The sequence below is a fragment of the Gorilla gorilla genome, chromosome 1 (genome assembly GCF_029281585.2).
Source record: "Gorilla gorilla gorilla isolate KB3781 chromosome 1, NHGRI_mGorGor1-v2.1_pri, whole genome shotgun sequence".
Taxonomy (NCBI): domain Eukaryota; kingdom Metazoa; phylum Chordata; class Mammalia; order Primates; family Hominidae; genus Gorilla; species Gorilla gorilla.
The window spans coordinates 216,136,048-216,163,873 of record NC_073224.2 but is presented as its reverse complement, the minus strand read 5'-3'; the positions used below and the strand labels follow the sequence as shown (position 1 = coordinate 216,163,873).

General features: G+C 46.6%; 1 protein-coding gene and 1 pseudogene across 3 annotated transcripts; both read left to right on the top strand.

The window, feature by feature from the left end:
- Positions 1 to 284: 284 nt before the first annotated feature.
- LOC101151230 (elongation factor 1-alpha 1-like) lies at positions 285 to 19,923 on the top strand (annotated as a pseudogene).
- RPL11 (ribosomal protein L11) lies at positions 19,753 to 24,666 on the top strand. 3 transcript variants are annotated; one of them, XM_019012566.3, is made up of 6 exons: positions 19,753 to 20,084; positions 20,863 to 21,013; positions 22,059 to 22,165; positions 22,924 to 23,055; positions 24,050 to 24,160; positions 24,592 to 24,666. In XM_019012566.3, exons 1-6 carry the CDS (start codon positions 20,079 to 20,081, stop codon positions 24,619 to 24,621), a joined length of 537 nt encoding a protein of 178 aa, XP_018868111.1. In that variant the 5' UTR covers positions 19,753 to 20,078; the 3' UTR covers positions 24,622 to 24,666. The 3 variants fall into 3 exon arrangements, with proteins under 3 accessions (XP_018868111.1, XP_055243603.1, XP_055243608.1); XM_055387628.2 differs by having other exon boundaries at positions 19,984 to 20,084; positions 20,866 to 21,013; XM_055387633.2 differs by having other exon boundaries at positions 20,064 to 20,315.
- Positions 24,667 to 27,826: the final 3,160 nt, after the last annotated feature.

Genomic DNA, 27,826 nt, shown 5'->3' with positions numbered 1-27,826 from the left:
CGAGGAGGGCGGATCATGAGGTCAGGAGCTCGAGACCAGCCTGACCAACATGGTGAAACCCTGTTTCTACTAAAAATACAAAAATCAGCCGGGCATGGTGGCATGTGCCTGTAATCTCAGCTACTCAGGGGGCTGAGCCAAGAGAATCGCTTGAACCCAGGAGGTGGAGGTTGCAGTGAGCCAAGATCACGCCACTGTACTCCAGCCTGGGTGACAGAGCAAGACTCCATTTAAAAAAAAAAAAAAAAGTGACCGTGGAGTTCTCCTTCTCACTCCTGGTCCAGATGGGCAAAGGCTCCTTCACATACTCCTGGGTGCTGGACAAGCTAAAGGCAGGGTGGAAACACTGCTAATGAAGACATACCTGAGACTGGGTAATTTACAAAGGAAAGAGGTTTAATTGACTCACAGTTCAGCATGGCTGGGGAGGCCTTAGGAAACTTACAATCATGGCAGAAGGAGAAGCAAACATGTCCTTCTTCATGTGACGGCAGGAAGAAGAATGAGAGCCAAGTGAAGGGGGAAGCTCCTTAAAAAAACCATCAGATCTCGTGAGAACTTACTATTATGATAATAGTATGAGGGAACTGCCCCCATGATTCAGTTACCTCCCACCATGTCCCTTCCACCACAGGTGGGGATTATGGGAACTACAGTTCAAGATGAGATTTGGGTGGGGACACAGCCAAACCATATGAGTGGCATCACCATCAACATCTTTCTGTAGAAGTTCTGGACAAAGCAATACTATGTCACCATCATTGATGCCATGGGTCACTGTGACTTCATCAAGAACATGATCACAGGCACCTTACAGCTACCACCAGGGTTGCCTCGGCCCTGCTGTGGGGATGGGCAGGGGGTGTCCCAGGCCAGGTCTGAGCTGGGCCTTCCTCTCTCAGGCCAGGAAGACTGTGCTGTGCTGATTGTGGCAAGCGGTGTAGGAGAGTGTGAGGCTGGCATCTCCAAGAACAAGCAGATCTGTGAGCACACACTGCTGGCCTATACACTGGGCATGAAGCAGCTCATTGTGACAGTCAACAAGATGGACATCACAGAGCCACCTTACAGTAGTACATGCTTTGAGGAGATCAGCAAGGAGGTGAACGCTTATATCAAGAAGATTAGTTACAACTCCCAGACTGTGCCCTTTGTGCCCATCTCAGGCTGGCATGGGGACAACATGCTGGAACCTGGCAGCAAGGTGAGGGCCGGCTGGGCAGGGCCAATTAAATGAGACTTGCCCACTTAAATCTTTGAGCTTCTCCTGGAATAAATATCCAGTATTCACAGTGTGCTCATGGACTGATCACTGGGAACGATCTTTTGGGGGCTGCTTTGACCTCCATTTTACAGATGAGTGACATGAGTACACCCAAGACTACATAATCAGTAAGCATAAAACTGTGCGGACTGATGTTGTGGCCACTAGGTACGTGTGGCTATTTAAATTACTAACATGAAATCAAATGAAATAATTCCTTAGCTACATTTCAAGTGCCCAGCAACCACATATGGCTATCATATTGAACAGTGAGTGCAGTAATAGAATATTTACATCGTTGCAGAAAGTTGGGCAGTGCTGGCTGGATCTAGAATTCTAGCCAATGCTTACAGTATCTAAGTTATCCGACCTTAGGCAATGTGGGAGCAATATAAATGTGTCTAAGACACAGTCCCTCTGCTCAGGGATCCCACATTCAAATAGCTTTTGACATTCCTAGACAAGAATCTCCCTACCAAAAGAGTTGAGTTCTAACATCAGACGTGAATTCAAGCCCCAACTCTATCCTTTGCCCACAGTAAAGGAGCAGGTGAGGTATTAATATTAATGCTCTGGGCCTTTGGACTCACTTTACGGGGTTATAAGAATTAAACAAAAGACTTTACGTGGACATCCACTCACACAGACAGTTGGTGCTCACAGGCTAATTGTTATTACTTAGTACATTTGCCTAAAGCCTACCTTTTCTATAATTAACTTGAGAATTCTTAGCCTTTTCCTCCACGTGTACATAGCTGTCTTTTTCTGATTATAAAATTAATGTCTAACATCTTTACAATAAGCATTTCCTGCAGATATGAAGCATAAACTGCCACCCTGTGACTTATAGATAACCTAGTTGTAGATAACCTAGTTTTCATGCAATTCTTTCTAGGTATTCACAGCTGGACTCAAACTATACATAATGCTCTACACACATTTTTAAAACTTTCTTTGCCATTTAAACTGTTGGAGAGTTAATGGGTGTTTTATATCACATCTCACTACGTAGGTAGGTTGGCTATATCCATGATTCACTGTAAATGGCGATTAATGATTTAAGACTGAGTGCTTTACATGTATACAACCCCATGATGAAGGCATTTTATTCCCAGGTAAAGTAAGAAAACTGGGACACAGTGCAGTTAGGTGATAGCCTGAGGTCACCACCTTCTATTGTTTCTAAATTTATTAAAAACTGCCATAATTGGGCTGGGCATGGTGGCTCATGCCTGTAATCCTAGCACTTTGGGAGGCCAAGGCGGGAGGATTGCTTGAGCCCAGAAGTCCAAGATATCAGTTGGCCAACATAGTGAGAGCTTGTCTCTACAAAAAAAAAAAAAAAAAGAAAGAAAGAAAGAAAGGAAAGGAAAGAAAACTTAGCCAGGCGTGATGGTGCATGCTACTGAGGAGGCTGGGATGGGAGGATTGCTTGAGCCTGGAAGGTCAAGGCTGCAGTGAGCCATGATCATGCCACTGCACTCCAGCCTGGATGACAGAGTGAGACCCTGTCTCGGAAAACAAAAAACTGCCATAATTAAGAATGTTAACTCTACTAAAAAAATTAAAACCTGTCATAAGCATCTTGGTGAATAAATCTTTCCATGTGTCTTTGGTAGTTTAATTATAATCAACTCCTAATGAAATAAATTCCTCATGAACCACTGGGCATGGTGGCTCAAACCTGTAATCCCAGCACTTTGGGAGGCTGAGGCTGGAGCATTACTGGTGGCTGGGAGTTCGAGACTAGCCTGGGCAGTGTAGCAAGACCCTGCCTCTACAAGAGTTTCATTAAAAAAAAAAAAATGAAACAAAGGGTAGGCGTTATTTTTGGAATCTTCTGACACAGACTGCCCAATTGCCCTTGAGAAAAGACTAGACCTGCAGGGGCAGGGTGTCCCTTCAAATGGTGACTGAGCGCCAGTGTGCCGGGCACTGTCCTTGGTGCTGAGAGTGCCGCAGTGAATAAGAAGCAACTCTGCTGTTGGAGCTCAGTCTCCTGGGAGACTGGGAAGGGATAAGGCAGATGATGACAAGTGCTTCAGAAAATTCTACAAAAAGGTGAAGGGACACAGTGTGGGAGAGTTACTGTACATCAGGTATTCAAGCAGGGGTGGGCTCTAAGATAACATTAGAGCAGAAACCTGAAGCTTCAGTGCCTGTTTCCCATAACCTGAGTATTATCACACATCTCAGCTAGTGAGACACATGAGTTTCATCCCCACATCCTCTGAGCATTTATTACACACCTACTGTATTCTAGATGCCAAAAGAACAAAGCATGTTAGCCTGCAGCATTCAGCTTGTAGTTTGCTGACCTCATAGGCTTGTAGTAGCAGGACTATGGATTGGCATAGAAACAAGTGAGTCACCAAGTTCATCAAACCAATGGGTAAAGTTCATCACTACCTCACCCTCGCTGCAGGCTCAGTGGGAAGAGGCTTGTATTTGAGTCTGGGGAGTTGGTCTCATTTTCAACTTCTGATCTGGTCATTTGCCAGTCACTGGGCCTTGGGCAACCCACTTCTGATCCTCAATTATCCTTTCTGAGAAAGAAAAATATTCCTTTTACAAACTTGAATTATTTATATAAAAGTGCTTACTAAAAAATGCTTTCAAAGCCTCTTATCCACTACTCCTCCACCCCAAAAAGAGTCAAATATGAATAGAAACAGTAGCATTCTTCCTTGGGATACCAATTTTTGAGTCCATGAGGCAAGATATGCTTTGTGTGGCTTCTATACTGTGTAGCTCTGGTTCTCTGCCATGGAAGGTTTCCCTTGTCTAGAGCCCCCTTCCCCCACCTGTCAAAGCCTCCCCTGATGCAATCACTGCATCCTCCCATGTCTGAGGGTCGACCAGCTACTGAGAGGCCTTCCTCTATTGTGCTAAGGTTGGAGTTGGCATTGTTTTCAATGCTGATGGGGGACTGAAGTTTTGAAGCCTATAGATCTACTCCAGGACCTGTGACGGGAAAGGAGAAGCATTTTATTGAGTTTCTGGCAGTGTGTTGGATCTAAGCCTATGTGTCTACCAACTCTGCTGCTGTGATAGTCCGGCTGCCCACTTAGCCTTTAATATCAGCCACCTTTGTTCCTTCTATGCCTCTTCTGTCCTGTGTTTCCAGTCTTTGAAGGCAAAGATTATGTCTCTGAGCTTTGCACTTGATCTTAGCCAAAATGCCAAGAAGCAATTGTCTGTAAGCTTTGGCCAGGGTTTTTAGATGAGTAAATATTATATCTTCTTAAAAGGTATGTGTATAATGCATTGCCATACTGAAAATCATCCCCCTGGAAGGTCTTACACTCAACAATGGTGGCTTTGCTTACAAGTCAGCATCCTTAGGAACAGTTTTGAGACCCTGAAGCACATTCTTCAGGGCACTGATATGGTTTGCCTCTGTGTCCCCACCCAAATCTCACCTTGAATTGTAATAATCCCTATGTGTCAAGGGTGGGACCAGGTGGAGATAATTAAATAATGGGGGTGGCTTCCCCCATTATGTTCTCATGATAGTGAGTTAGTTCTCACAAGATCTGATGGTTTTATAAGGGGCTTTTCTCTTTGCTTGGCACTTCTCTTTCATGCTGCCACGTGAAGAAGGACGTGTTTGCTTCCCCTTCCACCATGATTGTAAGTTTCTTGAGGCCTCCCCAGCCATGCAGAACTGTGAGTCAATTAAACCTCTTTTCTTTATAAATTACCCAGTCTTGGGTATCTCTTTATTAACAGCATGAGAACGGACTAATACAGGCAACTTCACTGGGAAATGTCTGAGTCTTTAGAAACTTGAGTCTTAGTAGTTATTTATTTATTTATTTATTATTTTGAGATGGAGTCTTGCTCTGTCGCCCAGGCTGAAGTGCAGTGGAGTGATCTTGGCTCACTGCAACCTCTGCCTCCCAGGTTCAAGCGATTCTCCTGCCTCAGCCTCCCCGAGTAGCTGGGACTACAGGCATGCACCACCGTGCCAGGCTGATTTTTGTATTTTTAGTAGAGACAAGGTTTTGCCGTGTTGGCCAGGCTGGTCTTGAACTCCTGACCTCAGGTGATCCACCCACCTCAGCCTCCCAAAGTGCTGGGATTACAGGCATGAGCCACTGCACCAAACCGTCTTAGTTTTCAGAATGAGTGTTAGAGGCCAGGCGTGGTGGCTCATGCCTATAATCCCAGCACTTTGGGAGACTGAGGTGGGTGGATCACCTGAGGTCAGGAATTCAAGGCCAGCCTGGCCAACATGGCGAAACCCCGTCTCTACTACAAATACAAAACTTAGCCTGGCATGGTGGCGTGCATTTGTAGTCCCGGCTACTTGGGGAGGCTGAGGCAGGAGAATCGCTTGAACCCAGGAGGCAGAGGTTGCAGTGAGCCGAGATTGTGCCACTCCACTCCAGCCTGGGTGACAAAGTGAGACTGTGTCAAAAAAAAAAGAAAAAAAGAAAAGAAAAGAATGAGTGTTAGAGTATTTGAATCTTACTTTTATTTTTACTCCTGACACTTATTTAACTTGCTGTATGTTAACAAGTCCCTCCCTTCTCTAGACCTCAGTTTCTCCACCTGTGTAATGAACAGATAGAATGGGATCTAAGGGATATTCAGATTCCAGGAATCTCTGCTTTCTGAAATATATTAGCTTGATGCAGGGAGCCAATCTCACAGGGCCTGTGAGATTTAATCATCATCATTTAGCAAGTGCACAGTAGATGTCATGGGATGGCTCATGTGTGGTCTTCTGTGTCTTTACAACAGCCCGTAAGGTAGATGGTGAGATCTCTGTTTCACAGATGGGGAAACCAAGGTTTAGAATGCATCCCTTGAGGTTCATGTTAATTGCAGGCTGGGCCCTGGATCAGATCTGCGCTCTCTCTGGGCTGAGTGAGCTGCACATTTGGTGGCTTTTACAGATGCCCTGGTTTGAAGGCTGTAAGGTCACCAGGAAGGAACGGAATGTGGCAGGTGTGACACTGCTAAAAGCACTGGACTCAATCACACTGCTACCCACTCCACGGACAAGCCCCTGCAGCTGCCTCTGACAGGCAGGTACAAGACTGGGGATAAGTTCATGCCTTGTGGAGGTGCTTGGGGTTGGGGGCCTACTGGGGTCTGGTTGTTGATGGCCCTGGGTGCTCTGTCCCTCCAGGTATTGGCACTGTGCTTGTGGTGCAGGTGGAAGCAGGCATGGTGGTGACCTTCGCCCCATGCAACATCACCATGGAAGTCGAGTCTGTGGAGATGCACCAAGGCCCTGCCTGGTGACAAGGTGGGCTTCCATATGAAGAACGTATCAGTAAAGGACATCAGGCGAGGTGACCTGGCAGGACAGCAAGAATGACCCGCCCTCAGAGGTGGCGAGCTTCGTCTCCCAGGTGAGACACCCACTGAGGGGCATGTCCCGCTGCTCCTAGGGCTGCCAGCTCACTCAGAGTGGTCACAGGGCATGGGCTCTGTATTAGACTCTTGACCACTGTGGAGGTGGAGCTAGACTGCCTGGGTTAGAATTCTTACTCTGCCTTTTATTTGTGTGCACCCTTGAACAAAACAATGTACTTCAGTGAATCTGTTAGTTTCCACAACAACATCTTGAAAAGCAATAGTTCTTTTTTTTTTTTTTTTTTGAGAATGAGTCTGACTCTTGCCAAGACTAGAGTGCAGGGGCAGGATCTCAGCTCACTGCAACCTCGCCTCCCAAGTTCAAGCGATTCTCCTGCCTCAGCCTCCCGAGTTGCTGGGACTACAGGCATGTGCCACCACGCTCAGCTAATTTTTGTATTGTTAGTAGAGACGGGGCTTCACCATGTTGGCCAGGCTGGTCTTGAACTCCTGACCTCAAGTGATCCGCCCACCTCAGCCTCCCAAAGTGCTGGGATTACAGGCATGAGCCACCATGCCTGGCTGAAAAGCAGTATTTCTTAAACCAGGTGGTTTACAATTATCTGGGAAAGTGTTTCAAAAATACAGATTCTGGGGCTGGACACATGTTGGCCAGGCCAGACATGGCGAAACCCCATCTCTACTAAAAACACAAAAATCAGCTGGGCATGGTGGCATGTGCCTGTAATCCCAGCTACTAGGGTGGCTGAGGCAGGAGGATCAGTTGAACCGGGGAGGCGGAGGTTGCACTGAGCAGAGATCGTGCCACTGCACTCCAGCCTGGGCAACAGAGTGAGACTCTGTCTCAAAAAATTAAAAAATAAAATGTGCCCAAGGTGCCTGACCTCTTAGTTGATCAGGGTCACCTCCTTTGGATGGGGCTTAGCTGATGCCCCCCTTTCTCCCCTCCCCATCCCACCGTGGCCTCCAGGTGATCATTCTCAACTACCTTGGCTGCACCACAGCTGGCTACTCACCAGTTTTGTACCGCCACACAGCCCACATCGCCTGCATGTTTGCAGAGCAGCAAGTTTGCAAACCAGCGCTTGGGCAAGAAAGTGGAAGACAACCCCAGAGCTTTGAAATCTGGGGACTTGGCCATCGCCCAGATGATCTTGGGCAAGCCCATGTGTGTGGAAAGCTTCTCAGACTACCCGCCCCTCAGTAAGACACAACAGCACCTGGCCACCGGGGCTGCCCCTTCCTCCTTCTGGGTCCAGGAAGCCAGTTGGCCACCTGAGCCAGGCAGTAGAACCTAGTCACAAGGATCTGAGAGCCAGGTTAGAAGAGCCCACAGAGAGAAAGGGGCTTGCCTGGTATCACAGCAAGGTGGGGGCCACTCTGAAGCCTTGCTACTCAAAGTGTTGTTCATGGACCCGCTTCACAGGCATGCCCTGGGAGTTAGATATGCAGAATCTGGCTGAGTGCAGTGGCTCATACCTGAAATCCTAGTGCTTTGGGAGGCTGAGGCAGGAGGATTGCTTGAAGCCAAGAGTCTGAGGCCAGCCTGAGCAACATAGCGAGACCCCCATCTCTATAAAACATTTTAAAAATTGGCTGGGCATGGTGGTGCTTGGGGATACTGAGGTGGGGGGATGGCTTGGGCATAGGAGTTTGAGGCTGCAGTGAGCTATGATCACGCCACTGCACTCCAATCTTGGAGACACAGCAAGACCCTGTCTCAAAAAAAAAAAAAAGAAAAAGAAAAAGGAAAGAAAGATAAATAGAAGAATCTCATTCTCCATCTAGACCTGCTGAATCTGCGTTTTAACAAGATCCCCCAGGTAAATGGACGTCACATCAATGTTTGAGAAATACTGCTCTAGAGAAGGTGAGTAGAGCAGAGATTGGTAGGGAGGTTTTTCCCTTCCTGCTGTCTAGGACGGTGGCTTTCAAACCTGCTGGATTATCATAACCACTGATGAAGCCTTTTAAACCTAGAGGCTCACACCCTGATAGAGTTACCTGGTTAAGGCTGCAGGCTAGGAGTATGTTTCTTAGACTCTCCAGGTATCACTTGCATGGCTGGGCTTGAACTACATTCTGAACTCAAATATCTAGGGAGTAGGCTCTTTCACGTAGTGCTTCTGTGCCAGGTTCTGTGCTATATGTTAGACATTTGTGCCTGAGCAAGAAGAACAAGTCTTTCAGGTCTCCCAGTGAATGGGGAAAAGGGTGAATCTATAAAGGCTAATTTTAGAGCTGGGCTAAAGAGGCTGCCAACATAAATCTTGCAATGTTGGGTTAGGTCTTCCTACCCATACCAAAAATATTATGAGACACAAAGCCAGGAGCCGAAGCCTTTTCTCTGCAACATGAAGTCAGGGATGCCTTCAAGAACCCTCAGGGGCTGGATGCGGTGGCTCACGCCTGTAATCCCAGCACTTTGGGAGGCTGAGGTGGGTGGATCTCCTGAAGTCAGGAGTTCAAGACCAGCCTGGCCAACATGACGAAACCCTGTCTCTACTAAAAATACAAAAATTAGCCAGGCATGGTGGCAGGCACCTGTAATCCCAGCTACTGGGGAGGCTGAGGCAGGAGAATCAATCGCTTGAACCCGGGAGGTGGAGGTTGCAGTGAGTTGAGATCGCGCCATTGCACTCCAGCCTGGGCAACAAGAGTGAAACTCCGTCTCCCAAAAACAAAAAACAAAAACAAACAAACAAAAAACCTCAGGAGAAGCAACTCCCAGGTTGCCAGTTGACTGTGAGAACCACCACATGGGTTGTGATGGGCATGGGGGAATTGCTGGTTGCTTGGAGGCTGGGAGCATTCCTTTGCTAAGGTGACTGCACCAAAAGGAAAGCTTTCCCTGTGATCATTGCTGATGGCAGCAGGAGAGTTGGGCAGCTAAGAATATAAGCACTGGTGTGAGACTTCTAGTTTCTTTTTGTTTTTGTTTTTGAGACACAGTCTTGCTCTGTCACCCAGGCTGGAGTGCAGTGGTGCAATCTCAGCTCACTGCAACCTCCGCTTCCCGGGTTCAAGCAATTCTCCTGCCTCAGCCTCCCCAGTAGCTGGGATTACAGGCGCCAATCACCACGCCCGGCTAATTTTTCTTTCTTTTTTTTTTTTTTTTTTTTTGTATTTTTAGTAGAAGCAGGGTTTCACCATGTTGGCTAGGCTGGTCTCGAACTCCCGACTTCAGGTGACCCACCCACCTCAGCCTCCCAAAGTGCTGGGATTACAAGTGTGAGCCACCGCTCCCGGCCAACTTCTAGGTTTTTAACCATTGCAGCCAAGTGACTTTCAACTTCTCTGCCTCACTTTTCTCACCTGTAAAATGTGTACAAGAGATGTACTGTGAATTACTGGGAGAATGAACATGAGCTCATATATATAACTCAAATGATCACTTTTTTGGCCCACTTGACCTCTCCTGCAAGTGTCCCATAGCTCCTGCTCTGAAAAGTATTCCCCCTATTTCTTCACGTCCTATGTCCTAGGTCATTTCTCTGTGTGACATGAAGCAGACAGTGGCTGTTGGGGCCATCAAGATTGGAGAAAAAAGCAGCTACTGGCAGCAAGGTCACCAAGGCAGCCAGGAAGGCAGCCAGGAAGTGAGTGGTAGAGCCTCACCTGGGAAGAGTGGCTCAAGGAGAAGCCTTGGACTTGTTCTCTTGCCTAAACTGTCTTTTCTTTTCTTTTTCTTTTTTCTGTTTTTTTTTTTTTTTTTTGAGATGGAGTCTGGCTCTGTTGCCCAGGTTGGAGTGTAATGGCGCGATCTCAGCTCACTACAAGCTCTGCCTCCTGGGTTCATGCCATTTTCCTGCCTCAGCCTCCCAAGTAGCTGGGACTACAGGCGCCCGCCACCACGCCTGGCTATTTTTTTTGTATTTTTAGTAGAGATGGGGTTTCACCGTGTTAGCCAGGATGGTGTCGATCTCCTGACCTTGTGATCCACCCAGCTTGGCCTCCCAAAGTACTGGGATTACAGGCGTGAGCCACCGCGCCTGGCCCTGTCTTTTCTTTTTTGAGACAGAGTCTTGCTCTTCTCCCAGGCTGGAGTGCAATGATGCGATCTCGGCTCACTGCCACCTCCACTTCCCAAGTTCAAACAATTCTCCTGCCTCAGCCTCCCCAGTAGCTGGGATTACAGGCTCCCAACACCACGCCTGGCTAATTTGAGTATTTTTCATAGAGACAGGGTTTCACCCTGTTGGCCAGGCTGGTCTCAAACTCCTGACCTCATCCGCCCGTCTTGGCCTTTCAAAGTGCTGAGATTACAGGTGTAAACCACTGCGCCCAGCTGTCTGAACTATCTTAATCCTGATCCTGCTAATATGGTTTTCTTTCTGCCGATGAGCTTGAGGCGCTGGATAAAGCAAAGCAAGTCTTTTTGCCTCTGCCTCTACTGACCTCTGTCTCAAGCAGTGAGGAGGCAGGTGGGTTATTGGGAGTCCAGATGCAAGAGCCAGACATCTGGGGTTGTAAAGAAGAAAATGCATGGCGGGAAAACTGAGGGGAAGGTCTGGGCCCTAGCCTGGTCTGTCGGCTTCTAAAATAGGACGGGACGCTGGTATTAGACTGCCTGATTTCATTACTGTCTTAAAAGTTACTAGACCAGGAGTGGTGGTGCATGCCTATAATCCCAGCACTTTGGGAGGCCGAGGTGGGTGGATCACTTGAGCTCAGGAGTTCAAGACTAGCCTGGGCAGTATAGTGAGACCTCATCTCTACAAAAAATACAAAAAAATTGGCCAGGTGTGGTGGTGCATACCTGTGGTCCCAGCTACTTGGGAGGTTGAGGTGGTAGGATCACTTGAGCCCAGGAGGTCGAGGCTGCAGTGAGCTGAGATCGTGCCTCTGCACTCCAGCCTGGGCAACTAAGTGAAAAAAAGAAAATAAAAAAAAAGGGCCAGGCGCAGTGGCGTATGCCTGTAATCCCAGCACTTTGGAGGCTGAGGAGGGCAGATCACTTGAAGTCAGGAGTTTGAGACCATCCTAGCCAACATGGCAAAACACCATCTCTACTAAAATACAGAAACTAGCTGGGCATGGTGGTGCATGCCTGTAGTCCCAGCTACTCAGGAGGCTGAGGCACAAGAATTGCTTGAACCCGGGAGGCAGAGGTTGCAGTGAGCTGAGATCACACCACTGCACTCCAACCTGGGTGACAGAGCAAGACTCTGTCTAAAAAAAGAAAAAAAAAAGCTGGACACGGCTGGACACGGTGGCTCACACCTGTAATCCCAGCACTTTGGGAGTCTGAGGCGGGTAGATCACCTGAGGCCAGGAGTTCAAGACCACCCTGGCCAACATGGCGAAACCCTGTCTGTACCGAAAATACAAAAATTAGCCAGACGTGGTGGCGGGCACCTGTAATCCCAGCTTCTTGGGAGGCTGAGGCAGGAGAATTGCTTGAACCCAGGAGATGGAGGTTGCAGTGAGCCGAGATATCACGCCATTCTACTCCAGCCTAGGCGACAGAGCGAAACTCCTCCATCTCAAAAAAAAGAAAAAAAAGTTACTAAACTTCTATGTGTTTGTCTGCTCATCTGTAAAATGGGAAAGCAATAGTGTCTGCCTCCACAGGGATGCTGAAGGTTGAGTGAGCTGGTGCCTGGTAGGGACAGTAAATTAGTTATTAATCAGCCACCCTCATTATCACAGTATGGGCAATACAGCCATTTAAGAGCTATTCTGGGAAGTTTGTTTAAAGAAAAGGTGGAGTTGGGGTGGGGATTGAGCTTTTGAGAATGAGTTCAATTTTATGTCTCCCCAGGTACCTGTTTCCCTTTAAGTTACATAGAAGTTGCAAGAAGTCCCATATATTTTTCACCCAGATTCCCCAAGTCCTTTATTGATTGATTGATTGAGAGGCGGCTAGGTATGGTCTGGCTGTGTCAGCCAAGCTAGGGTGCAGTGGTTGGATCATAGCTCATTGCAGTCTCAAACCCCTGGGCTCAAAGGATCCTCCTGCCTTAGCCTCTTCCACCGCTGGAATTATAAATGTGTGCCACTATGCCCAGCAGATTCCCTAAAACTTAACTTCACCATGTTCTGCGGTGAGAAGGTATATCCAAACCTACCCCCAAAGGCCAAGGGAGCTGATGGGCTGAAGAAAGAGGATGACAAATCTAGTTTCTCAGAAAGAAACATGTAAGACACTTAGAAGAGAAGTCATGTCTCAGGCAGCCATGAGACAGTGGGTCTCCGTACTATTACCCCCAAGACCCAGGGCTCATATACCATAGGGAAAGGGTATATGTGCTTCAGAAGAAATGTGTAGGACAATTGAGGTCAACCCTCTGGGAAAGGCAAAAATGCTATGTGTGACATAGCCTATAATCTGCTTAAAAAGAGGATTTATATTAAGTGTTTATAATGCTAACATCATGGTTGTTTTGACCTAAAGGGCAGGATTTACAGCTCTTAATAGTAGATAAAGTAGAAATCATAGAGGCATTCCTGGAACTGGGGTTAATCAGAAGTCAGGAGCAGTGGCTCATGCCTGTAATCCTAGCACTTTGGGAGGCCAAGGTGTCCAGGAGTTCAAGACCAGCCTGGACAACATAGTAAGACTTGTCTCTAAAAAAATAAAAAATAAATAAATAAATAAATAAAAATCAGAAGTCAATATGGCAGATTAAAATCCAAGATGAAGTTCCCTTAGCCTCTACATGCTACATTTGCTTTATTATTTCCCCTCTAAATTTGTTTCATTCTGAGCCATTTCAGAGTAAGCTGCAGATACAATGCCCCTCTACTGCAAATACTGAATGTGCTTTTATTTAAACACAAGAACATTTTCTTACAAAACCAAGATCCAGTAATCAGAATGAGGACATAAACATGATACATTTCTGAAATCTGTAGACCTTATTCAGATTTTGCCAATTGTCCCAATAACATGCTTTATAGCAAAAGAAAATCCAGGACCATGTGTTACATTCAGTTGTTTCTTTTCTTTTTTTCTTTCTTTCTTTTTTTTTTTTTTTTGAGACAGAGTTTTGCTCTTGTTGCCCAGGTTGGAGTGCAATGGCACAATCTCAGCTCACTGTAACCTCTGCCTCCCGGTTCAAGCGATTCTCCTGGCTCAGCCTCCCAAGTAGCTGGGACTACAGGTGCCCGCCACCACACCCAGCTAATTTTTTGTATTTTTAGTAGAGACAGGGTTTCATCATGTTGGCCAGGCTGGTCTTGAACTCCTGACCTCAGGTGATCCACCCATCTCGGCCTCCCAAAATGCTGGGATTACAGGCATGAGCCACAGTGCCTGGCCCATTCTGTTGTTTCTTTATTCCAAGTTTCGAAGCAGCCCCTCCTGGGAGTCTGGCTGAAACCCCAGCTCTGAGTTGGCCAGTGGGTACTTGAGGGTGGAGGCTCAAAGGAGGGGCATTTTCCATTTGCCCTCCTCCATCAGCCCAGTTTCCCAGAAGTGCCCTCTGGTCCCTCTGGGTGAAATCAGGGGAGACTGCGGCTTCTATCTCACTTATGGCTTATGAGGATGAGAGAAGGGAATTGTGCCAGCAGAAGGAAGAGGCTTGGTTCCTTCCCTACCAAAACCTGCTGTGTTCTCCTCTTTCCATCAGTTTGTTCCTATTAAAGGAACTGGCTGACTCAAAGCTAGCTACAGCCTGGAACATGGGTCCTGGTCTCCTATCCATGGGTCCTGCTGCTGAGGATTCAGTGCAAGCCAGGGGGACCTCTTACTGTCCAGGTTGAAGTCCTTGTGTATCAGAGGCTAACCTGCAGGCCATCTCTTGATTACAATACCATGTCTAACACTTTTTAGAAGAGGATGTTGCTTGGATATACCAGCTTTATATTAATAACAAGAGTCACAATTTATTTCAGGCTTATCATGTGCTTTACATAATTATCTTATGGTACCCATTTTACAGATGAGGAAAACTGAGGCTGATAGGATTCTAATTATAGACTGAGCATCCATAATCTGAAAACCCCAAATCTGCAATGCTCTAAACTCTGAAACACTTTGAGCACTGACACGAAGCCACAGTGGAAAATTTCACACTTGACCTAATGTGACAGGTGGCAGTTAAAATGCAGGTACACAGCATACAGTTTATTCAGCATTCTTGAGGGAAAAAAGATGCTCCCAGCCCCCTTCAGCTGTGATATCTCTTTTCCACTCCCACTCAGATTCCGCCATGAAAGCATGTCCACAAGAGGTAACACAAGGCTGAGCGTGGTGGCTCATGCCTGTAATCCCAGCACTTTGGGAGGCTGAGGTGGGAGGCTGAGTTTGAGACCAGCCTGGCCAACATGGTAGAACCCCGTTTCTACTAAAAATACAAAATTAGCCGGGTGTGGTGGTGTGCGCCTGTAATCCTAGCTACTTTGGAGGGTGAGGCAGGAGGATCGCTTGAACCTGGGAGGCGGAGGTGGCAGTGAGCCGAGATCACACCACTGCACTCCAGCCTGGGTGACAGAGCAAGATTCCATCTCAAAACAAAAAAACAAAAAAAAGGGGTAACATGATGGCACATGTGCAGGCCAGACATGCCAACTGCAGGTTCCCCACATGCCTCAAATAGGGCAGAGATCTATGCACATCACTCACTGTGTTTTTTTAATTATTATTTTCTGTTCTGTGGTGTAAAGATATTGTTGAAAGTGTAAAGAAAGGCCTGCAGATACCCCTACGAGTAATAGTGATAAGGAAAAGAGGAAGCAGGCCAGGCAAGGTGGCTCACGTCTGCAATGTCAACACTTTGGGAGGCCGAGGCGGGTGGATCACTTGAGGTCAGGAGTTCGAGACCAGCCTGGCCAACATGGTGAAACCCCTGTCTCTACCAAAAATACAAAAATTAGCTGGGTGTAGTGGCAGGCGCCTGTAATCAGCTACTCGGGAGGCTGAGGCAGGAGAATCGCTTGAACCCGGGAGGCAGAGGTTGCAGTGAGCCTATATGGCACCACTGCACTCCAGCCTGGGCGACAGAGTGAGACTCCATCTCAAAAAAAAAAAAAAAGAAAAAAGAAAAAGAGGAAGCAGTTATGTTTATAGCACAGAAAGTCAAGTTGCTGGAGAAATGGGACAGAAGTGTAGGTGTGAAATATCCTACAGAAGAGTATGGTGTTGGCATAAACACCGTAGATGACCTAAAGAAATAGAAGGATGGCCAGGCGCGGTGGCTCATGCCTGTAATACCAGCACTTTGGGAGGCCGAAGTGGGCGGATCACCTGAGGTCAGGAGTTCGAGACCAGCCTGGCCAACATGGCGAAACCCCGTCTCTACTAAAAGTACAAAAAAACTTGCTGGGTGCGGTGGTGCATGCCTGTAGTCCCAGCTACTTGGGAGGCTGAGGCAGGAGAATCGCGTGAACTCAGGAGGCGGAGGTTGCAGTGAGCCAAGATTGTGCCACTGTACTCCAGCCTGGGCAACAGAAGGAGACTCCGTCTCAAAAAATGAAAAAAAAGAAAAAAAAAGAGTACAAAAAAATTAGCCGTGTGTGGTGGCAGGTGCCTGTAATCCCAGCTACTCAGGAGGCTGAGGCAAGGGAATTGCTGAGGCAAGAGAATTGAAACCTGGGAGGCAGAGGTTGCAGTGAGCCGAGATCGTGCCTCTGCACTCCAGCCTGGACAACAAGAGCAAGAATCTATCTCAAAAAAAAAAAAAGGAAAGAAAAAAACAGAAGGATAAACTGGTGAAGTTCTATATGCTGAAAATGATGAACAGAAGTTAATGAAAAAGAGAAAAACAACGCATAAAGCAAAAAAATGAAGATCTTCATTGTGTATTGAAAGAGTAGATCCATCTGGCTGGGCACGATGGCTCACACCTGTAGTCCCAGAACTTTGGGAGGCTGAGGTGGGTGGATCACTTGAGGTCAGGTGTTCAAGACCAGCTGGCAAACATGGTGAAACCCCATCTCTACTGAAACTACAAAAATTAGCTGGGTGTGGTGGCAGGTGCCTGTAATCCCAGCTACACAGGAGGCTGAGGCAGGAGAATTTCTTGAACCCGGGAGATGGAGGTTGCAGTGACTTGAGATCATGCCACTGCACTCCAGCCTGGATGACAGAGCAAGACTCTGTCTCAACAAAAAAGAAAAGAAAGAGTAGATCCATCAGCATTGCACTGATGGATCCATCCAACATGTGCCGCTTAATGGTATACTGAAGGTGAAACAAGCAAGATCTATCACGATGAACAGAAAATTTAAGGAAACTGAATATTTAACAGGCTGATTGCAGAATTTTTTGGGGTGTGGGGACAGGGTCTCACTCCATTACCCAGGCTGGAGTGCAGTGACATAAATATGGCTCACTGCAGACTCAGCCTCCTAGGCTCAAGCAGTCCTCCCACCTCAGCCTCCCAAGTAGCTGGGAACACACACACATACACCATCATGCCAGGCTAATAAATTTTTTGCAGAGACAGGGTCTTGCCATGTTGCCCAGGCTGGTCGTAAACTCCTAGGCTCAAGCAACCCTCCCACTTTGGCCTCCCAAACTGTTGGGATTACAGGTATGAGCCACTGCACCTGGCTGGTTGCAGAAATTTAAGACGAGACATGATGCTACATTTTTAAAGATTTGTAGGCCAGGTGCAGTGGCTCATGCCTGTAATCCCAGCACTTTGGGAGGCTGAGGTGAGTGGATCACTTGAGGTCAGGAGTTTGAGACCAGCCTGGCCAACATGGTGAAACCCTGTCTCTACTAAAAAAAAATACAAAAATTAGCCGGGCATGGTGGTGGACTCCTGTAATCCCAGCTACTTGGGAGGCAGAGGCAGGAGAATTGCTTGAACCCAGGAGGCGGAGGTTGCAGTGAGCCAAGATGGAGCCACTGCACTCCAGCCTGGGCAACAGAGTGAGATTCCGTCTGAGAAAAAAAAAAAAAAGAAAAGAAAAGAAAAAAAAGAAAATGCACGATGAGCTTATTGAGGGGCAAGAGCAGAATGCATTCATAACAAAATCATGTCTAAGACAAAAACCATTGGTAACGAAGCAGATGAAGCCTGGTGTGGCAGTTCATGCCTGTAATCCCAGCACTTTGGAAGGCAAAGGTGGGAGGATCGCTTGAGTCCAGGAGTTGGAGACCAGCCTGGGCAACATGGCAAGACCCCATCTCTACAAAAAATTTAAAAAATTAGCTGGGCATGGTAGTGTGCACCTGTGGTCCCAGCTACGTGGGAGGCTGAGGTGGGAGGATCATGTGAGCCCAGGAAGTCATGGCTGCAGTGAGCTAAGATCACACCACTGCACTCCAGCCTGGGCAACAGAGCAAGACCCTGCCACAAAACAAAACAAAAAACAAAAAATAGAAAAAGAAAAAAAAAAAGGCAGATGACTCTGGAGGAAACGTTTTAAAAAGCCATCCAGGAGAATGCCTCCTTTTCCCTAGGGGACCCACTTCCTGCTCCCTCAACTGCTTCTGATGTTTCTTCTCACCTTAAAAAAAATACAGTGTACAGTAATCTTTTAATCAAAACACTGCATCATAGGTGGAGACTGAAAGCCTGCCACTTGTGGTCGCTGTTTTTTGTTTGTTCGTTTGTTTGTTTTGAGACAGAGTCTTGCTCTATCACCCAGGCTGCAGTGCAGTGGTGTGATCTTGGCTCACTGCAAGCTTCTTCTCCTCGGTTCAAGCGATTCTCCTGCCTCAGCCTTCCGAGTAGCTCGGATTACAGGCTTGCACCACCAGGCCCGGTTAATTTTTGTATTTTTAGTAGAGACGTGGTTTCACCCTGTTGGCCAGGCTGGTCTCGAACTCCTGACCTTAAGTGATCCACCCGCCTTAGCCTCCCAAAGCGCTGGGATTACAAGTGTGAGCCACAGCGCCTGGCCTGGTTGGCGGGGCTGGGGTGGGGGGTGGGGGGTGAGGGGTGGTGGGGGGGGGAGGAGGGGGGGGGTCGCTGTTGTTTCACAGCTGATCCAGGTTTTCTGGTGATGCTCCTCTGCTGCTTAGTTGCCCTGAACACATTACTTTTTCACTGTATTAATGACATAGCATATATTTTGCTGTTAAGAACTTATTTTTTATTTTTGAGACGGAGTCTCGCTCTGTCGCCCAGGCTGGAGTGCAGTGGCGCGACCTCGGCTCACTGCAAGCTCCGCCTCCCAGGTTCACGCCATTCTCCTGCCTCAGCCTCCAGAGTAGCTGGGACTACAGGCGCCCGCCACCACGCCCGGCTAATTTTTTTTTTTTTTTTTTTGTATTTTTAGTAGAGACGGAGTTTCACCGTGTTAGCCAGGATGGTCTCGATTTCCTGACCTCGCGATCCGCCCGTCTCGGTCTCCCAAAGTGCTGGGATTACAGGCGTGAGCCACTGCGCCCGGCCGCTGTTAAGTACTTATATGTGAATAAGCGTAAGAAAGTATTGCTTATCAATAGCATATACATTTACAGTCTGGAAAAATGGTTAGGCCAACCAACCAGAGATTGTCCACAAGGGTGGCTGCGATAGTGACACCTTTGCTTTCTGATGGTTCAATGTACACAAACTTTGTTTCATGCACAAACTTACTTAAAATATTGTATAAAATTACCTTCAGACTATGTGTATAAGGTGTATATGGAACATAAATTAATTTCATGTTCAGACTTGGGTCCCATCCCCAAGATATCTCATTATGATTATGCAAATATTCCATAATCCGGAAAAATCCCAAATCTAAAAACCGTCTGGTCCCAGGCTTTTCAGATTAGGAATACGCACCCTGTAGTAACTTGCCCAGGGTCACATGGCTACTAGCTGGTCGAGACAGGACCACATCTGCCTGTCTTCAAGCTCGGGACTCTTAAGCCATCACTCCTTTCCGTTTGTATAAATTCTATTTGTGCCCGGAGTGGTGGCTCACGCCTGTAATCCCAGCACTTTGGGAGGCCAAGGCGGGTGGATCATTTGAGGTCAGGAGTTCAATACCAGCCCGACCAACATGGTGAAACCCCATCTCTACTAAAAATACAAACAAATTAGACAGGTATGGTGGTGCGTGCCTGTAATCCCAGCTACTTGGGAGGCTGAGGCAGGAGAATTGTTTGAACCCGGGAGGCGGAGGTTGCAGTGAGCCGATATCGCGCCACTGCACTCCAGCCTGGGTGACACAGCGAGGCTCCGTCTCAAAAAATAAATAAATAAATAAATTATATTTGTTTACGTTGTTACAGAATACATTTGCGTCATAATTTGCATGATTGATTTAATGTAGTTTTGGCGTTCTCATCACACAAGGACCACCAGCTCCTGACACTGGGAGGAGAGAACGTCCTCAAGGTCCGGAAACTCAAGGGCGTGCTGATTCGGGAGCTTTCAAAAACTATTTTTGGAAAACCCAGATCTCGGTCTTCAGCCAGCGTCGCCTGCAGTTGCTAGCACTACCCACAAGGGAGAAGCCGACGCTGCAGGGCTCTGCCAAATGCGCCTCTCTTCCTCTTCTTCATCTCTGTGGTTAGCCTGGGAAAAGAGCCCGCCTCCTGGCCCATAAGGCCCTGGGCCGGAAGCTCCGTTTTCTCTTCCTGCTCTCCATCATGGCGGTGAGTAGCTGGGACCTGGATTTGCTTTCCTTTATCCGTCGCCATCCATGGCAGGCCGAGCCTGCGGGGGCTACTTCGCCCGCAGCCCGAGGAATATGGAGCCCGCAATGCTTGCCGGCCCAAAACTGGCAGAGCCGTTCGAGCCAAGGACGCAGGGTTGAATTCTGTCACTTTCCCTGCCATGGTTTTAGGAGCGGCTTCGGGCACTTGCCCGGAGTGCTCAGAAGCACGGTCAGGAGGCTGCAGCGGGGGCAGATGGGGTGAATGGAGGGTTCTGAGGCAGGGGGGTCCGGGCCTTTTCCTGGTCCCGGGGACTTGAGACTTGCTCGGTGCTAGGAAACCTTAGCCGGTTGCTCTGTTTAGGGAAGGTGCCAGCCTTTAGACAGCTTCCGAATGGGATGCTGGACGTCGCATAACCACGTGTTTCCTGTTAACTGAGCAATTAAGTTCTGTTTCCTCGCTCACTCCCGTTATTGGCCTTACAATGGGGGCGCTCTTCGTTACCCTGAGCCTCTTAGGGTTCGATCTCAGTGTCCGTATCTTTTAGCACTCAACAACTGTCCTGAGTTTTCTCTTCACCCGTTCCGTTCGTGGAGGAAGAATAGGTCCCGAGCTGTCTTCTTCCCTTGATGCCCCCTAAACATGATACCTTTTAAACATTTAGTGTCTTCGTTACGATTTGGGATGAGCAGAAATAAAAATGCTGTGCAGATAGAAAGTAGTGAAATTCAGGGCCCTCAGCTGTGAGTGTATTGACTGCTGCTCTTCCCTGTTGCAGCAGGATCAAGGTGAAAAGGAGAACCCCATGCGGGAACTTCGCATCCGCAAACTCTGTCTCAACATCTGTGTTGGGGAGAGTGGAGACAGACTGACGCGAGCAGCCAAGGTGTTGGAGCAGCTCACAGGGCAGACCCCTGTGTTTTCCAAAGGTGAGTAGTGACAAGGACATACAGGGTTTGCCCGCTTGGGTCGCTTGGTTGTTTCTTGATTTACCTGCTGTCGAGTCTGTTTAGAAAGTGACAGTCGGCATGACTTTTAAAGCATTAAATTCATGAGCCGGCCAAGAAGTGTCTTTTTTTTTTTTTTTCAAGATGGCGTGTGGGATTGGAACACTAGATTTTATTTGAGCAGATCTTAAGCCAAGACTAGCCCAAGTAAAGATTTTCCTAAGTAACTAGGATATGAGATAGAGTGGAAATGTCAGGAACGAAGTAAAGATCAGTAGATCTGATTAGCAGTTAGGGTTATATAGGCTGCATTAAGAACAGGGCTGTACAGGAGCATGAGGCTTCAGTGGCCTATATTAGTGCCACTGCACTCCACCGTGGTTGACCCTATCTCAAAAGTTGTATACAGATTGCCTGGGTTTGAGTGATGGCTTCACCATTTGCTGGTCTGACTCTGGGCTCTCTGGACCTCTGCTTTTTTCTTTGCATAAAGAGGGTAATACTTTATAATTGTGGAAGATAAAATGAGTTGTACATGTGTAGTTGCTTTAGGACAGTGAAATATGGCAAGTCTTTGGATTCCACTCCTGCTTTTTGTTACCAGCTGTGATGTTTGGCAAGTTAATAAACCTCTCAAAACCTCACCTGTAAAATATGGATAACAGTACAATAAGGTTTCAGCAAATAGTAGATGTTGTCAATAATGCTTTGTTTTCTTTGGAACATGATAATCTTACTAGTGGCTTCTTCGGCCTATTCTGGTTGTGAGCTTGCCCTTCCTGGAACTTCGGCGTTAAGACTGTTCTTAACTGCTGAAGGATGGCTGGATGTCTGGAAATGGGAAAATCTGTGCTGTGGATGAAATCTTATTAATAGATGTGGGAGACACTAATTAGAACACCACAACTTAAAAGAGTGTGGATGAATGCTTAATGTCTCTTTAAGTCATGGAGATGGTGTTCTGGGAAAGAGGTGAGTGTAGTGGGGGTATGATGGCATCTGACTCCTTGTTACCCACTTCCTGCAGCTAGATACACTGTCAGATCCTTTGGCATCCGGAGAAATGAAAAGATTGCTGTCCACTGCACGGTTCGAGGGGCCAAGGCAGAAGAAATCTTGGAGAAGGGTCTAAAGGTGAGCCTAATCCCCTAGTGGAGTGATACTGATCAGCACTCCTTTAGTAACACATGTAGATAAGTTACGTTTAATGTTCTGTTCTTTGGTGTCTTGATATTTATTTACTTAAGCTTCTAAAAGGCTTTTTCTACAATCAGCAGGGTTAAACTGTTCTTGGTGGTTTAAAAGATGCTTGAGGCTGGGCACGGTGGCTCAACGCCTGTAATCCCAACACTTTGGGAGGCCAAGGCGGTTGGATCACTTGTGGCCAGGAGTTCGAGACCATCCTGGCCAACATGGTGAAACACCATCTCTACTAAAAAAGATAAAAATTAGCCGGGCTTGGTGGTGGGCTCCTGTAGTCCCAGCTACTCGGGAAGCTGAGGCACGACAATTGCTAGAACCTGGGAGGTAGAGGTTGCAGTGAGCTGATATTGTGCCACTGCACTCCAGCTTAGGCCACAGAGTGAGACTCTTGTCTCAAAAAAAAAAAAAGAAAAGAAAAGAAAAAAAGGATGCTTGGGAGTCATTTCATGCTTCTGCTTTCTCTGGGTTTTTCTCTGCTCTTTGGAAGCTGGGAGAGGTCATACTGGGTAGTTGGGGTGTGAATCTATAGTCAAGGTATAGTGAGGAAGTCAGGTTGTGTTCTCAGCCAAGTTTCATTGACTTCTGTTTGCTCTGGGGTGCATGTTGCAGGCTGAGCTATTAATAATTACTTGGGGGTGGGAGGGAGTTGAAGATGACAAGGAATGTTATTGCTGCATTTTTCTCCACAGGTGCGGGAGTATGAGTTAAGAAAAAACAACTTCTCAGATACTGGAAACTTTGGTTTTGGGATCCAGGAACACATCGATCTGGGTATCAAATATGACCCAAGCATTGGTATCTACGGCCTGGACTTCTATGTGGTATGAATATTTAATCTTTTCCCGCTCCTGGTCTGTGAGGAGAGGGGAATCTTTATTTCGTATGTGGTATGTTGGTGTTCACATGTTGAGTTGCAGCTTTGAATATTGTCTGCCTTTGTGTTCTCCTCCCCCTTGGGGAAATGTGCCTCATTTGTGGCAAATGTAGGGGTGCAGCTCTGAACAGGGTGGACAGGATCCCTGCTGTTGGGGAACTTGCAATCGAGGATCTGTAAAGCACCCACATGGCTTAAAGGTGGATGAAGGAAACTGTTCCCTCCAGCCAGTGATTTGAAACTTTGGAGAGAGGCAGTATTGGTGCCACATTTGGCCTATGGGTTGGTTGGCTGCACTGAGGCTGTTCTTCCCCTGGTTCTTCCTATAGAAACAGCTTTGGGTGATGCAGTGGTTTGCTCAGGAAGGGGGTTTTAACATAGAAATGACCTTTTGTGTTACTGCTGTGTTTTGGTCCAACAATAAAACTGAATAGCCTAAATCAGAAGTCCTGACTAGTGTGGAACCTGAAAGATGGTGGCACCCTCATTAGACAGACAAGTAATAAGAATTGGATACTCACAGGATGTTGGAGGAACAGCACACCTTTGGGAAGCATTTTTGAGCTGAAGCAGAGGGAAGAAAATATATATATTTGTGCTTCTCAGAGTTGTATGTTTTCTACACTGCTGATTTTTAAATGTTACTTTTAAAAAGAAAAATGGAGATTTGGGAGCAGTAATGGAGGATCCTCAGCACCACTGGAAGATAGGCTGGGTTAGGGGGGTGCTGAAAGTTCCAGCCTCCAAAGCAAACTTATAGTATGGCTGTGTGTTGTGTGGGATGCTGGTGGCAGCTTTGTCAGACACAGATCATGGGTCTTGCTCCAGAATCCATTGGGCTGCCAAGTGACTCTTTGAAGATCTGTCTGTAATGTGTGAGTCTTGTCCATCTGCTCTTGACTCTGAGCTGGCTAGGTGACTGTTGGTTATTCCTGGGACAGGTGCTGGGTAGGCCAGGTTTCAGCATCGCAGACAAGAAGCGCAGGACAGGCTGCATTGGGGCCAAACACAGAATCAGCAAAGAGGAGGCCATGCGCTGGTTCCAGCAGAAGGTAAAGCTGATTTATCTCAAGTGAAGTGGTGGAATGTGTTGGTGAATGGAGTTGGGATTTGGGGATGCAAAATATAGTACTATTTGCTGGGTATCTTCTTTAAAGTTAGAATACTGGGCACCTTGACAAATCAGGGGCTTCCAGGGATGATGGTTTAAAAGAACATCCAGAACTAGGCCTTCTCCCTGTCACCATGAATGGGGGTAGATGGAAGGGGAGGAATATGGCTTTAACAGGAGCCCCCTTTCTCAGATGATAGTGCAGTTCAGCACAGTGTAAAAACTAGCCAGCTTCCTATTTAGTCCAGAAAAGGATGGGATTCAGAGCCCAAGTTCATGTATCAATCAGATGTGAATTCTCAAAAGTTAGCCATTGCTGCAATCTCTGCTGTTGCCTCCTGTTCTGAAAAAATTAAATCTCTTCTCTTTCAGTATGATGGGATCATCCTTCCTGGCAAATAAATTCCCGTTTCTATCCAAAAGAGCAATAAAAAGTTTTCAGTGAAATGTGCAATTCTGTTGTGTGTTCTGTGAAAGGATCCTGGCCATATTCAAGTCCTTGGACCTCAAGCCAATTAAAGCTTCGATGGGAGTAGCTGGTAACAACCCCGTCATCCTCTGATTGGATGCCAGTATTTCCTGGCAGATCCAAGTCCAAGCTTCATAGCATTCATTGCCTGTGCTTGCCACACCTTGGTTGATGTGCTGTGGTGCAGTAGCCCCATTTGGAGGGGAGGGTTTGGTTGATGTTGGGGTTTGAATTTAGAGCCTTGATTAAGCAGGGTGCAGTGCTCCTGTGTTCCAGGAGGCCCCCTGCTATTCAGTGATTCTGTTCTGTACTAGAAATTTTATCAGCATTGATGTGTCATGAAGAAATGACAGGCTTTGGTGTGATGGTTGAGATTAAATTTAGACTTAACTGTTCAGGCTCAGGTTTCTTTTACAACGAGAATATAAGGTTCTTGGGAGGCAGTATGTGCAGATAAGAGGGCAGTCTTTCCATTTCCAGCCCTTTCCTTTAACTGTTACCTCGGGTGAGTTGTTAATCTGCCTCAGTTTCCTTATCTGTATCAAGAGGCAGTAATAGTAGTATCTCTCAGAGGATTAAATGATTTAATACTTAACAAAATGCTCAGACTAGCACCAGGCACGTAGTGCTCATAAGAGGTTTCATTTTTGTGTTTGGGTATAAGAAATATTACTTCTGCTAGCTTGCTTCCTTTTGGTGCAAAAATAAAAATACTTTCCCTGTGGTGATTGTCTTTTTTTTTTTTTTGAGACGAGTCTTGCTCTGTTGCCCGGGCTGGAGTGCAGTGGCGCGATCTCACTGCAAGCTCTGCCTCTGGGTTCACGCTATTCTCCTGCCTCATCCTCCCGAGTAGCTGGGACTACAGGCGTCTGCCACCACGCCTGGCTGATTTTTTTTATTTTTAGTAGAGACGGAGTTTCACCGTGTTAGCCAGGAAGGTCTGGATCTTCTGACCTCGTGATCCGCCCGCCTTGGCTTCCCAAAGTGCTGGGATTACAGGTATGAGCCATCGCGCCCGGCCCCTGTAGTGATTTTCTATATCTAACTGAAGTCGATGCTCAAAAGCCATCATTTTTGTTTGTTTGTTTTTGGTGGTTTTTTTTTTTTTTGAGACAGAGTCTCTCTTTGTCACCCAGGCTGGAGTGTGCAGTGGCATGATCCTCTGCAACCTCCGTCTCCTGGGTTCAAGCAATCCTCCCACCTCGGCGTCCCGAGTAATTAGGATTACAGCCATCCACCACCACGCCCAGCTAGTGTTTTTTTGTAGAGATGGGGGTTTCACCATGTTGGCCAGGCTGGTCTTGAACTCACCATCCCAAAGTGTTGGGATTACAGGCGTGAGCCACTGCACCTGGCAAAAGCCATCATTTTTCTGACACAATACTTGGCCATTGGTTCATCATTTTCAATTTCAGGTTTAAATTTTGGAGCGCATGTTAATTCAGTTAGATAATTTACTAATTTGTGACTAATTAGAGTTCAGTTGTCCTTGGGCCACCCGTTCATTGCTGTTCAGAGGTTCTCAAATTTGCTGCTTTTGTAGGTATTTTGAAACCTAGAAATAGATTATTTGGTGTGCCTCATTTTTAAATGAAAATAAAGTTACCTTATCCTGTAAGATGAGCTCTAGTTGGTGAAAGGGGAGAATCATGGAACATGTTGCCATATACTTTTTATTTCATTTAAAATATGAGCTTTCATTTCTCAATCTTTTACTACAGGGCCAGGGCCCCCACCTCAAATGGGGTGAAGGAGTCTCATTCTTAAAATTCATCTTCATGTTTATAGGGGGGAACCATACTTGTTTTTTTACTAACTTCTGAATTAAATAACATGCCATAAACATGTTTAAGAACAGATTTGGTGAATGGATAGTTAATTAGTGCTGGGTGTGGAGAACAAATGCTGGTTTCATCTAAATAAAGCATTTCAGAAATACAAAATGTAGAAAGTCTCTCAATTTTAACAATATAAACCTGCTAAGCCTTCATTTGGTCCTTGTGTATTGTTTGTGTACTCAGTTGACTTCTCATTAAAAACAAAACTGCTGTGCTCCTGACCCAGTGGAAAAGAAGCACTGTTGGGAGTTCAAAGAGCTAACCAGGTTTTAGTCCTAGCTCTAAATAGCATTGAGATTTTGGGCAGGTCATGAAACATCTGGAGGACTGGAACCACTAGAGACAGACAACCACCCAGTAGCTAGACAGCTAGCCCCTATTCGGGCTGGAAGCTTGACTTGCAAACAAATGTCCTACTGGTATCTAAAGCACTGTCATTTGTGGTTGAGCTTGTACCAAGTGGGTAGATAGGATCGCCTGGGAGTTTGTTAAAACTCATGGGCCCTACCTCAGACCTACTGAATTAGAATCTAATTTAACGAGATCTGCGGGTGATTCGTACGCATACTAAAGTGTAGAGGTAGTGGCCAAAAAAAGCAGGAAGGGCATGATACCCAAGGAGGTTTCCTTAATACATTTAGTTCTTATGAAGTTCTTACTGTGTGGTTATTTTTCTCGTTTCTTCAGCTGCTACCCATGAAAGTCTGGGAGTGGACCCTGTCTCAGAAAAAAAAAATTAATAAAAAATTATACACAATAATTACAATACTGAAGCGACAGTGGGTTCTCTTTTACTATTAGAAACACCAAATAGTAAACACAGCTAAGGCTTTTTTTTCCTTTAAACATAGTTGGGAGGTGTTTTTACTTTTTCCCTTTAACAGTTGCGTTCTCAGTACATTGCAGTGGCTATACAATATTTCATTTTGGAAATGTATGGGACATAATTATGTAGCTGGCACTAAATGTCAGGAATGTCAGTTTCATTTAAACTATCCAATAGAGGCTCTTTTATCCTGCTGTCTTGCCCTCTGTCCAGTGAGTACCTTTAAGGTCCTTGCAAGGTGTCTTGAGCTGTTCAATGGTGTGGTATTGTGGAAAGAACGCTAAACAGGAAAAAGGTTATCCATCTTCATTTGTTTTTGAGACAGGGTCTTGCACTGTCATGTGCTGGAGTGCAGTGGTACCATCACGACTCACTTCAGCCTCAACCTCCTGGGCTCAAGTGATCCTTCTACCTCGATCTCCCGAGTAGCTGGGACTACAGTTGCATGCCAGCATGCCCAACTATTTTTTTTTT